Here is a 13,647-nt window from a genome sequence, read left to right on the forward strand (position 1 = left end):
CATTACATTTAAATGTAAACACATTACATTTAAATGTAAACACATTAAATGTGCCAACCAAAAGACACAGACTGGCTGAATGGATACAAAACAAGACCCATTTATATGCTGTCTACAAGAAACCCAGTCAGACCTAAAGACACATATAGGCTGAAAGTGAGAGGATGGAAAAATATATTCTGTGCAAATGGAAAACAAAAGAAAGCTGGAGTAGCCATCCTCATATTAGACAAAATAGACCTTAAAATGAAGAAAATTACAAGAGATAAGGAAGGACACTACATAATGGTCAAGGGATCAATCCAAGAGGAATACATAACAGTTGTAAATGTCTATGCACCCAACATAGGAGCACCTCGATACATAAGACAAACATTAACAGACATAAAAGGAGAAATTGACAGCAACACTATAATAGTAGGAGACTTTAACACCCCACTCACACTAATGGACAGATCATCAAAACAGAAAATTAATATGGAAACACAAGTCTTAAATGACACATTAGATGAGATGGCTCTCAATATCTTCAGGACAGTCCATCCAAATGCAGAACTCCTCAAGTGCTCATGGAACATTCTCCAGGATAGAGCACATCTTGGGTCACAAATCAAACCTCAGTAAATTTAAGAAAATGGAAATCATTTCAAGCATCTTTTCCAACCACAATGCTATGAGACCAGATATCAATTACAAGAATTAAAAGAAAAAAACTGTAAGAAACAAAACCATTTGGAGATTAAACAACACATTTCTAAATAACCAACAGGTTACTGAAGAAGTCAAAGGGAAAATAAAAAAAAAATTCTAGAAATAAATGACAATGAAAGCATAACAACTCAAGACCTATGGGATGCAGCAAAAGGTGTTCTAAGAGGGAAGTTTATAGCAATACAATCCTACCTCTAGAAACAAGAAAAACATTGAATAGACAAAATAACTTTATACCTAAAGCAACTGGAAAAAGAAGAACAGACAAACAAACAAAACAAAACCCTCAAAATTAGTAGAAGGAAAGAAATCGTAAAGATCCAAGCAGAAATAAATGAAAAAGAAATGAAAGAACAAATAGTAAAGATTCATAAAACTAAAAGCCGGTTCTTAGAGAAGATAAACAAAATTGAGAAACCTTTAGCCAGACTCGTCAAGAAAAAAAGAGAGTAGAATCAAATCAACAAAATTAGAAATGAAAAAGGAGAGGTTACAACAGACAATGCAGAAATACAAAGGATTGTAAGATGCTATTATGAACAATATGGCAATAAAATGGATAACCTGGAAGAAATGGACAGATTCTTAGAAAAGTTCAATCTTCCAAGATTGAAGTAGGAACAAATAGAAATTATGAACAACCCAATTACAAGCACTGAAATTGAAGCTGTGATCAAAAATCTCCCAAAAAACAAAACCCCAGGACCAGGTGGCTTCAGAGGAGAATTCTATTAAACATTGAGAGAAGAGCTAATGCCTACCCTTATAAAATTCTTTCCAAAAATTTCAGAGAAAGGAACACTTTCAAACCTATTCTACCAGGCCACTACCACCCTGATACCAAAACTAGACAAAGACAATACAAATAAAGAAACCTACAGGCCAATATCACTGAAGAACATAGATGCAAAAATCCTCAAAAAATGTTAGCAAACAGAATTCAGCAACACGTCAAAAAGCTCATACACCATGATTGAGTTGGATTTATTTTAGGAATGCAAGGATCCTTCAATATATTCAAATCAATCCATGTGATACACCATATTAACACATTGAAAGATAAAACCACATGATAATCTCAATAGATGCAGAAAAAGCCTTTGACAAAATTCAACACCCATTTATGATCGAAACTCTTCAAAAAATGGGCATAGAAGGAACCTACCTCAACAAGTAAAGGCCATATATGATAAACCTACAGCAAATATTACTCTCAGTGCTGAAAAACTGAAAGCATTACCCCTAAGGTCAGAAACAAGACAAGGGTGTCCACTTTGACCACTATTATTCAAGATAATTCTGGATGTCCTAGCTACAGCAGTCAGAGAAGAAAAAGAAAGAAAGAAAAGGAATCCACATCAGAAAAGAAGAAATTAATCTCTCACTGTTTGTAGATGACATTATACTGTACATAGAAAACCCTAAAGATAGTATCAGAAAATTACTAGAGGTAATCAGTGAATTTAGCAAAGTTGCAGAATACAAAATCAGTACACAGAAATCACTTGCATTTTTATATATGAACAATGAAAGATCAGAAAGAGAAATTAAGGACTCAATTCTATTCACCATTACAACAAAAAGAATTAAATATCTAGGAATAAACTTACCTAAGAAGGCAAAAGAACTGTACACAGAAAATTATAAGACACTAATGAAATAAATCAAAGACAACTAAGACAGATGGAGAGATATTCCATGTTCCTGAGTAGGAAGAATCAATATTGTGAAAATTACTATACTACCAAATGCAATCTACAGATTCAATGTGATCTCTATTAAATTACTAATGGCATTTTCCACAGAACTAGAACAAAAAAATTCATAATTCATATGGAAGCACAAAGACCCTGAATAGCCAAAGCGGTCTTGAGAAAGAAGAATGGAGCTGGAAGTATCAACCTTCCTGGTTTCAGATTATAGTACAAAGCTACAGTCATCAAGACAGTATGGTACTGGCACAAAAACAGAAATATAGACCAATGGAACAAGATAGAAAGCCCAGAAATAAACTCATATACCGATGGGTAACTTATTGTTGACAAAGAAGGCAAGAATATACAATGGGACAAAGACAGCCTCTTCAATAAATGGTGCTGGGAAAACTGGACAGCTACGAGTAAAAAAATGAAATTAGAACACTTCCTAACACCACACACAAAGATAAACTCAAAATGGATTAAAGACCTAAATGTAAAACCAGAAACTATAAAATTCTTAGGGGAAATCATAGGCAGAACACTTGGTGACATAAATCAAAGCAAAGTCCTCTATGACCCTCCTCCTAGAGTAAAGGAAATAAAAATAGAAGTAAACAAGTGGGACCTGGTTAAACTTAAAAGCTTTTGCACAGCAAAGCAAACTATAAGCAAGGTGAAAAGAAAACCCTCAGAATGGGAGAAAATAGTGTATGAAACAAGAGCTGCTGCTGCTGCTGCTAAGTCGCTTCAGTCGTGTCCGACTCTGTGCAACCCCATAGACGGCAGCCCACCAGGCTCCCCCGTCCCTGGGATTCTCCAGGCAAGAACGCTGGAGTGGGTTGCCATTTCCTTCTCCAATGCATGAAAGTGAAAACTGAAAGTGAAGTCGCTCAGTCGTGTCCGACTCTTAGAGACCCCATGGACTGCAGCCCACCAGGCTCCCCCGTCCATGGGATTTTCCAGGCAAGAGTGCTGGAATGGGGTGCCGTCACTTTCTCCAATGACAAAGGATTAATTTCCAAAATATACAAGCAGCTCATACAACTCATTGTGCATATGCTCATACGACTCCATTGGTAAATATACACAATGGAGTATAATTCAGCCATAAAAAGTAATGCATTTGAGTCAGTTCTAATGAGATGGCTAAACCTAGAACCTATTATACAGAGTGAAATGAGTCAGAAAGAGAAAGATAAATATCATATTTTAACACATATATAGAATCTAGAAAAATGGTACTGAAGAATTTATTTACAGGGCATCAGTGGAGAAACAAACATAGAAAATAGACTTATGAACATGGGGAGAGGGGAGGAGAGGGTGAGATGTATGAAAAGAGTAACATGGAAACTAACATTACCATATGTAAAGTAGATAGCCAATGGGAATTTTCTATACGGCTCAGGAAATTCTAACAGGGGTTCTGTATCAACCTAGAGGGGTTGATCGGGAGTGAGATGGGAGGGAGGTTCAAAAGGGAGGGTAACTATGGCTGATTCATGTTGAGATTTGACAGAAAATAACAAAATTCTGTAAAGAAATTATCCTTTAATTTAAAAAAATTAAAAGAAAAAGATTAGAGATTAGGAATCTTCATCAATTTATAGAGTAAGTCAGCTGATTCAAAGGTTCTTAAGTGAAATTCATGTTCATCTTTTTCTATTGAATGTCCACAGTAGAAAAGAAAGGAAAGATTAAGATGGCTTCATCATTCCTTGCTTCCATCCAAGCATGCATTCACTCATGCACTTACTTATGCATGTATTTGTTGACCAATACTTAAGTCCTCTGTGGCAGGAGCTAGGCAGAGGACCCCTATCTTTAGGGAGCTTGCTGGTTCCCATGGGAACTTCCAATGGTAATTTTCTGCTTTCTCTGGGCTGTGACAGTCCCATCTACAGTGACTGTGTCCGTCTTCACATTCCTTGGATGGGGTAGCAGTTACCTGCCATGTGCAGAGATTCTATCCACAGAATGTGCATCTCAGCTGGTTGGAGAACTGCCATATGTTCAAGGGAGCTGTGTAACCCCTGTCCAAGCAGAACACTGAGGGGACCTACACCTTGGAAAGCTTGAATTTGTTGAATGTCTCAGTGCAGGAGTCTGAATATCTATTTACCTGTAAGGTGCAGCATGAGACCCAGCCTCCCATCCAGGCCAGCCTCATATTGTCCACAGCAATGCAGGACATATACAAACCCACTGGGAGCACAGGTCCAGAGATGCCTGCCTATATCTTTGTGGCTTTCCTCCTGGGCTTCAAAGTGGTGTAGGTGATCAGTTTCATAGTCACTTACTTCCACAGGTAGTGGAAACTGTAACAGGTCTTATATACTCTGTGATACACTGCCTCCCTCCTTGTGCAAGGGGATCAGGTGAAAGAAGCTATAAGGACTAGAGATGACTCAAGATGCCCCTCCCTTCACTCTACTTTCCCGCCTTCATCATGAACACACTCCCTTCTATACATCCTCCTATGTTCCTTCTCTCTGACCTTTGAAGTTGAGTAAAGGATAGACATTGATCATGTTGATCCAGAATGTCTGTACCCTGATGCACTGAGTTTCAAATTGGCCCTGTCTCCATCCCAAAGAGAATCAAGTTGATCAAGAAAACAGTTTTCCATCATGCTGCTGATCATGAATACTTAATTTCAGAGCACTTATGTTACCATACTGTATATAACCTACTGGAACTTTTATTTTTTATACTCAACACAGTTTTTTGTTTTTTTTTTGTTTTGCTTTATTCATGTTAATGTACATAGCTTCATTTTAATTTCCACTGCTCTATAAGTTCTACTGTGAGAGTATGACACAATGTATTGATTTTTCTTGTGATGGATATTAAATATTTATGTAATGTTTTGCTAGTAGAATTTTGCACAAATATTTTTATCTTTACTTCTTGGGCACATGTGGGGGGGGGTTCCTCTTAATCTGGTGTGTCCATAAAGTGGACTGTTGGTATCATTTGGAGCTTTTGTTATACATAAAAAAAAGATTTTCAATCCTTGAAAAAAAAATAATGAATTAAAACAACACACTTAGCATCTTTAAGTTTCTGTAGGTCAGGAAGGTGTTATCTGTGTCCTCTGTTTCACATTCTCACACAGGTTTTAGTCAGAATGTTGTCTGGGGCTAGAATCTCACTGAGGCTTAACAAGAGAACAGTCTACCTCCAAGCTCATGCTTTTGTTGATTGGGTTCAGTTCCACATGGATGTTAGAGTGAGGGTCTCAGTTGCTTGCTGATTATTGGTCAGAACTCACCATTTCACTTGGAGAAGGCAATGGCACCCCACTCCAGTACTCTTGCCTGGAAAATCCCATGGACGGAGGAGCCTGCTAGGCTGCAGTCCATCGGGTCGCTGAGGGTTGGACACGACTGAGCGACTTTACTTTCCCTTTTCACTTTCATGCATTGGAGAAGGAAATGGCAACCCACTCCAGTGTTCTTGCCTGGAGAATCCCAGGGACGGGGGAGCCTGGTGGACTGCTGTCTATGGGGTCGCACAGAGTCGGACACGACTGAAGTGACTTAGCAGCAGCAGCACCATCTCACATGGCCACTCACTTCATTAAATCCAGCAAGGGAGGTAATCAGAGTCTACTAGCAAGAATGAAAATTTATAATCTTATGTAACATAATCACTGAAGTGACATCCCATCTTCTTTGCTGTATTCTGTTCATTAGAGAAAAGTCACAGTCTGACCGTCCAACAAAGAGAAAAGGATACACAAGGGTAGGGCTACCAAGGTGGAAGATTACGGAGGATCATACTGTGTTTCCATAGCTCTCTAATTTTAATCCTTTCCAGGTTTAATGAGTTCACAATCACTGAGGTCAACCACAAGCCAATGTGGCAAATAGCAATTAGTCTCAATGTTTATTTATAATCTAAAATATCACACAAAAGATTTCTATTCATAATCAAATTAGTCCATCAAAATAATCTTAGTGTCACTTTTCTAAGTGCCTTACTTTTTTGTGGTTGACAACTGTCATTTTAGTTCAAGGTTACAAAAGTCTCCCCTATTTCACTGAAGTGACACTGTGACAATGTCTAGATGAATTGCTTATAAAATAAAATTGTGTTATCTCAGATAACTTTCACCCAAGTGCCTACTTGGGTGAATGTATCCTTTTTTTATCTAAACATTTTTTTAAATTGGAACTCGATTGCAAGGGACTGAAATACTAGATATAGGGAGAAATGCAGGAGAATTTTGTTTTACTAATAGTAACTGAAATGATGCATTTACCCAGCTTCAAGTATAATAGCATTTAGAATACTAATCAAAGTGTAGTGGATATATTTTCAACCTTTAGTTATTCCATTTGCGTTGGTATTATTAACAAGAACCTTCTTATAGGCACAAACATTAAAATTGTAGCCAACAACAACAAAACTTTTTTTGTGTGTGTTTTACTGGTTACAGTAACATTCTTGGTCAAGACTTTCATTGGGTTTGCATGAGCCATCTGTCACACATGAACATGAGCAATAAACGTAAAATGCCCTCATTAGTCAGAGCTGGGTAATGTGTCTATGCATATATACTGGGGATTTGGTCAGTTCAGTTCAGTCACTCAGTCCTGTCCAACTCTTTGCGACCTCATGGACTGTAGGATGCCAGGCTTCCCTGTCCATCACCAGCTCCCAGAGCTTTCTCAAATTCATGTCCATCGAGTCAGTCAGTTCTACCCAAAACAGTTAGACTAATAATTAAAGAGTATGGTTATCCAAAACTATACCTGGATGCTATTAAAAAAGAAGACAGAAAATATGCAGAGAAGCAAAATTAAACAAGTAAATAAATGGATAAATTTAATTTTATTAAATTCATAAAGATTAGTTCTTACACTTTATCAAGAAATAGTTATTGACGATGCAGTGGAGACGTGGACCATCATTGGGTGCTATAGCAGTTATCTGTAAGATAAGTCATTTTACATTCAGGTATTTTTAGTCCGTCAAGTATATGGAGTAGAGCGGCAAAGAATGTAATATTTTGGACAAGATGTTTATGAAGCATTGTATGTAATTAATTTTTCATACTATATTGGTAGCTCAGAATTTGTTATAAAAGGCTTCATTAAGTACAAAATATAATTGTGTAATATAATCTAGATTAGATTAGAAAACCTCAGATGGTGATAAAAATGAAGGATAATATTGAAAGAGTAAGTAGTGAAAGATAAAAGGCCACATGAAAGAGTGACAGCAGGATTTATCTTATCGGTTTGAGAAAAGAGGCTAAATCTTATAGAAATCAGATGGCTTAGATAGATTGATTGGACTATAATATTCAGAACTTTATGTTTAAAAATTTTCTAAATATGTTGAAGCTGGATGATATAAGTATCTGTGAATTATAAGTGAGATTATTTTCATTGGTTTATGAAAATAAAGTTCTAATAGCCTATTTACAGTGACCAATATTGTAAAATAAAGTGGAATTTTAGAATATGAGATAGTATGTTGTTGAAAATATATTTTTAAAATTAAGTATCATGAAAATTACTAACTACAGAATGAATAAAGAACAGGTCCTACTATATAACACAGAGAACTATATTCCATATCCTGTAATAAATTCTAATGGAAAATAAAACATGAAAAAGACTATATATGTATAATGAGTTACTTTTACATGTAGCAGAAGTTAACATAACATCATAAATCAACTATAGTTTAATAAAATGTTTTAAATAAATAAAATTAAGTATCACTGTATGGGGGGGCATAATATGGTTAAAGCTAAGTAAAATAAGTGAAGTCAAAAAAAATATTAATTTTATGATGTCATCCATTCAAATACTTTTAGGACAGTTAAAGTTTTATAGTAGAGCAAGGATAAGGACTAGACTAGAAAAAATCTGAAGGTCGTTTGCTTAAATATTCTAATATTATCAACATAAAAGCAATATTTTTCTTCAGCAACTTGAGATAGCAAGTTGTATCTACCTATTGCATTCTATTCAGAAGTTTTTTCAGAGACAAGAAAATGAATTTTGTACAGTTTTTTGGAGATGCTGAAGCAGCAAGTATAGATGATAAGACATTCTTAATGAAAAACATTTGCATAATTTTGAACACAGTTTGTAAGACCTAGGGTCTGAATGCGGTATTTTGTTGAAAAGTTCAAAAATAGTACTATTCAATAATAACAAACACAAATTAACATATTCTATTATTAAATACAAAGCTCCATCATGAGGAAATGGACAATAAAAGTAAATTATGTTCTCTTACACCCTGCAGACCTCCTCCAGTAAGTGAACTTGCAACCAGAGGGACTATGGTGGGTGTAATTTCTGCTGCAGCCATCAATCAGAGCATTGTATACTCCATTGTTGCAGGAAATGAAGAGGGTGAGTATATGTTTAGTCAAATGGCAACCCATTCCAGCATTCTTGCCTAGAGAATTCCATGGACAAAGAAGACTGGTAAGCTACACCCCATGGGGTTGCACAGAGTTGGACACAACTGAGTGACTAACACTTTTCATCATAAAACAGTAAACTTAGATTTGGAATAAATTTCATTTTTTAACTTTTAGTTTATTTTACTTTACGATACTGTATTGGTTTTGCCATACATCAACATGAATCCACCACGGGTGTACATGTGTTCCCAATCATGAACCCCCCTCCCACCTCTGTACCCATACCATCTCTCAGATTTCATTACTGTTTATCTTTCTAGTAAGATGTGTCTAACTTAAAAATAATTATGTGTTAAATCTGATTAAAAATCCAGTTATATTTACAAAGGCTATTAATTTCCACTAGGGAATATCAATATCCAGTTCTGAAAGCCTTCACCTCCCCCTGATTTAGGGATATTTAATGACATTTATTCAAAATTAATGCATATATACTTTCAGCTTTTTGTCACAATCATTTCCTATAGTAGTCTTTTACCACTGTTCTGTGCCATATATAACCCATGTCATAGCTAATCCGGAAGATATTTTAGGAACAGAAATAACTGTGGATGACCAAAGAGCCACATGCATGATAAAAGTCATGTGCATTTTGTGTGATTCCTCAGTAAAGCAAACATATAATCAACAGTTGTAAGTAAATAAATAATTTGATTTTATCTACCAATCACTTTTCACAGAGAACAGATTGGCTTGCTAGCCTATGGGAATAAGTTTGTGACTTAGTTTTATATTAGCATATTGATTCTTTTTTTCCCTATTACCCACAGTTAGTTGTCCTCTGGTTTTCCCTTTTATGAGTTAAATGGCCTGGAATGTTGTAGGTGGTTAAGAAAAAGCTAATATATGTTTCATAAACACATGAATTTCAATATTAAATTAGGAGATAATATTGTAAAGCAGTTTGCAAGGAAATTATGAAAGTTGTTTTCAACTTTTATAAATAAAAGCATTTCAATCATTACTAAAAGTTATTGCCCCTAAAGCAAGTGCTAAATATTGTACTTTTCTTATTGACTTTCTTTGTTTCACCTGTGCTATTATGCCTCCTCCCTAAATATTACCGATTTTCCTTTTGCCTTAAACTTACATCTGACTGAAGCTATGGTTTTCTCCATTTGTTCTTATAAGTTTTCTCTGTGATTCAATTTGTTCTCGTCCTTGAATATACACAGGTGGTTCTAATTATTACCCTCACTCCACCACAATGATTATTTTTACATTCAATTCATTTGCTTGTCAATTTAGTCTACTAATCCTATTGAGCATTTATCATGTACTCAGTACCTTCCAGCAATTAAGGAGAAAGAAGCGAACAAAATAGTGTCTCAGTGGTAAAGAATCTGTCTGCAATGCAGGAGATACAGCAGGAGCCGCAGTTTTGATCCCTGGGTCGGGAAAATCCCCTGGAGGAGAAAATGGCACCCCACTCCAGTACTCTTGCCTGGAAAATTCCATGGACAGAAGAGCCTGGTGAGCTGCAGTCCATGGGGTGAAGAGTTGGACACAACTGAGGACACACATCATCATCATTGTAGACTTTAACAATCCAATAAGAGGTGCTAGACAAGAACAACGATCAAGCTAATGAATATATAGTATTTAGGCAGTTAGAAATGCTGTAGAGAAAACCAAAGTGAGGAAAAGACAGAGTGAAAGAGGTAGGATTTTGTAAACTTTGCCAGTGTGCTCTGCTCATCACTCAAATCTGTATGATCAAATTTATTCTAAAAAATAAACTTCAGGGCCAAATATTTTAAGCTATTTAAAATAATAAGTAATATTTTAAAATAACTAATATATTAAACTATATTTGTATTGCTGCTGCTGCTACTGCTGCTAAGTCGCTTTAGTCGTGTCCGACTCTGTGGGACTCCAGAGACGGCAGCCCACCAGGCTCCCCTGTCCCTGGGATTCTCCAGGCAAGAACACTGGAGTGGGTTGCCATTTCCTTTTCCAATGCATGAAAGTGAAAGTGAAAGTGTAGTCTCTCAGTCAGTTCCAACTCTTAGCGACCCCATGGACTGCAGTCCATCAGGTTCCTCTGTCCATGGGATTTTCCAGGCAAGAGTACTGGAGTGGGGTGCCAGTTCCCTCGTGTTCTTAGAAGAACACTAAATCTGCAGGATAATAAGATATATTAAATCATGAAAAGTACAATAATCCAACAGCATCATAAAACGTATTTAAACAAAAATAAGTGGATTTCTTTTTCTTTTTTTTTACTTTATTTTACTTTACAATACAGTATTGATTTTGTCATACATCAACATGAATCCACCACAGGTGTACACATGTTCCCAATCCTGAACCCCCCTCCCACCTCCCTCCCCATACCATCTCTCTGGCTCATCCCAGTGCACCAGCCCCAAGCATCCTCTATCCTGCATTGAACCTAGACTGGGGATTCGTTTCTTACATGATATTATACATGTTTCAATGCCATTCTCCCAAATCATCCCACCCTCTCCCTCTCCCTCAGAGTCCAAAAGACTGTTCTATACATCTGTGTCTCTTTTGCTGTCTCACATACAGGGTTATCGTTACCTACCATCTTTCTAAATTCCATATATATGTGTTAGTATACTGTATTGGTGTTTTTCTTTCTGGCTTACTTCACTCTGTATGATCAGCTCCAGTTTCATCCACCTCATTAGAACTGCTTGAAATATATTCTTTTTAATGGCTGAGTAATACTTCATTGTGTATATGTACCACAGCTTTCTTATCCATACATCTGCTGATGGACATCTAGGTTGCTTCCATGTCCTGGCTATTATAAACAGTGCTGTGATGAACACTGGGAAACAAGACTTTACATAGCATTTGCTATGGTAGAAGATAATGTGTATCTATGGTGAAAAATGCAGTATACATTGTTTCACAGACTTAATTGACCAGAGAAACATCAGTTTCCAGGACAATCACAAAAACAAAACAAAACAAAAAAAAACCCTAGAATTTCAAATCATGCATTTAGGAAAACACTGATGTTGATAATTTCTAGAGCTGAAACAGAGTTTCCCAAAGCCTTAATTTTGTCACTTTGCTGTGTTACTCTTATTATATGTGTTTTTAAAATCACAGTGATTTTTAAAGAGAATTATTTTCCCTTATAGTATGAAGAGAGTGACAAAGGAATTGTATTTTGATTCTAGATAAGTTTGGAATCAATAACATCACAGGAGTAATCTACGTGAATGCCCCTCTGGATTATGAAACAAGGACAAGCTATGTACTTCGAGTTCAAGCTGATTCCCTGGAAGTGGTCCTCGCCAATCTCCGAGTTCCTTCAAAAAGTAAGTTGTGTTACTTAAGAATTTTACAAGAATTTTATGATGTTTTTACTTATTTTCCAACGAAATACAAATATCTAAAATAAAATCCTCAGTGGAGATTGCAGGCCATTCATTAACACTTGAAGATGATTGCTCATTCATTTTAAGAATTGACACATGGCCATTCAGGCTTCCCCACTGGTTCAGAAGTAAAGCATCCACCTGCTGATGCGGCAAACACAGGTTTAATCACTGGGTTGGGAAGATCCCCTGGAGAAGGAAATGGCAACCCAGTTCAGTATTCTTGCCTGGAAAAATCCCACGGACAGAGGAGTGTGGTGGTCTATAGTCTATGGAATTGCGAAGGGTCAAATATGACTTAGCCACTAAAAAACAACAATATGGCAATGCAGAGAATGATTTCATAATCCTTAAAGGTCAACGTAATAACACAATATTTTCAAATTTTTTGTACAATTTTATTGAAATGCTATCATTGCCAGTATATGTTTCATTAAAAGAAAAAAAAACTTATTTTTAATCACACTGTGAAGGCTAACCCCTTGGAGTGTATATTTTTAATGGGCACAGGATTACTATTACATTCCCTGAATTGTGTGGCTTCTGGTACTTTGTATTTTCTGAGAGCTGAGGGAAATGCATCTCAAAAAGAATGACTAACATTTATTATAATTTATACATAGCATTATATTTAATTCACATCCATTTCTAGGAAATGAGATTTATTATTCCCATTCTACAAAGACAAGAAAAGGTTAAGTGATTTTTTAAAAAATGTCACTGTCAGTAAATGAAAAGTGGGAGATTTAAGCTATCTTTTGACTCCAAAATCTTTCCTCAGCATTTCAGTGTAATATAGTTTATGTATACAGAAAACTGAATAAAAGCCAATTTATGAAGAGGACCAGCATAGATTCTGAGAGATGTTACTGATAATATAATAGGATGGTAAAGAGAGAATACATGAAGTGCTATAATTACTGTAATCAAGACACATGGCTTGACAAAGGACTTTTTCTCAAATTTTAAACTTATTTATAGCAACAACTCCTTTGTTAAGTGATCATTATGTGCCCAGAGCTGTACGTAAGGAGTGTTAGTTAGTCATATCCAACTCTTTCTGAACCCATGGGCTGTAGCCTGCCAGGCTCCTCTGTCCATGGAATTCTCCAGGCAAGAATACCAGCATGGGTTGCCATTTCCTTCTCCAGGGGATCTTCCAGACACAGAGATCAAACCCGGGTCTCCTGCATTGCAGGCAATTACCATATGAACCACCAGGGAAGCCGGATAATGGGATAAACACTGTTCTTTTACATTGATTGAGATTATACATCTTTGCAAGTTAAACAATCCATCTTTTTGTCACTTAACATTGTTATATGTCAATTATTATAAAGAATGGGAAAATTTTTTAGACCCCAGAAAAGCCAAGAAAACTATATTTAATTTAACCACAAGCAGATACATGCCCAGAGAAGGT

At 36.2% G+C, this 13,647-nt stretch overlaps 1 protein-coding gene across 8 annotated transcripts in view; it reads left to right on the forward strand.

The window, feature by feature from the left end:
- PCDH15 (protocadherin related 15) overlaps positions 1–13,647 on the forward strand; it is an 874,191-nt gene that overhangs the window by 705,325 nt on the left and 155,219 nt on the right. For all 8 annotated transcript variants that reach the window (XM_040254669.1, XM_040254668.1, XM_040254664.1 and 5 more), the window contains 2 exons: positions 8,682–8,791; positions 12,024–12,164. In XM_040254669.1, coding sequence (XP_040110603.1) covers positions 8,682–8,791; positions 12,024–12,164 — 251 coding nt within the window. The remainder of the gene's footprint in view (positions 1–8,681; positions 8,792–12,023; positions 12,165–13,647) is intronic.

The sequence above is a fragment of the Oryx dammah genome, unplaced genomic scaffold (assembly GCF_014754425.2).
Source record: "Oryx dammah isolate SB20612 unplaced genomic scaffold, SCBI_Odam_1.1 HiC_scaffold_14, whole genome shotgun sequence".
Taxonomy (NCBI): Eukaryota; Metazoa; Chordata; class Mammalia; order Artiodactyla; family Bovidae; genus Oryx; species Oryx dammah.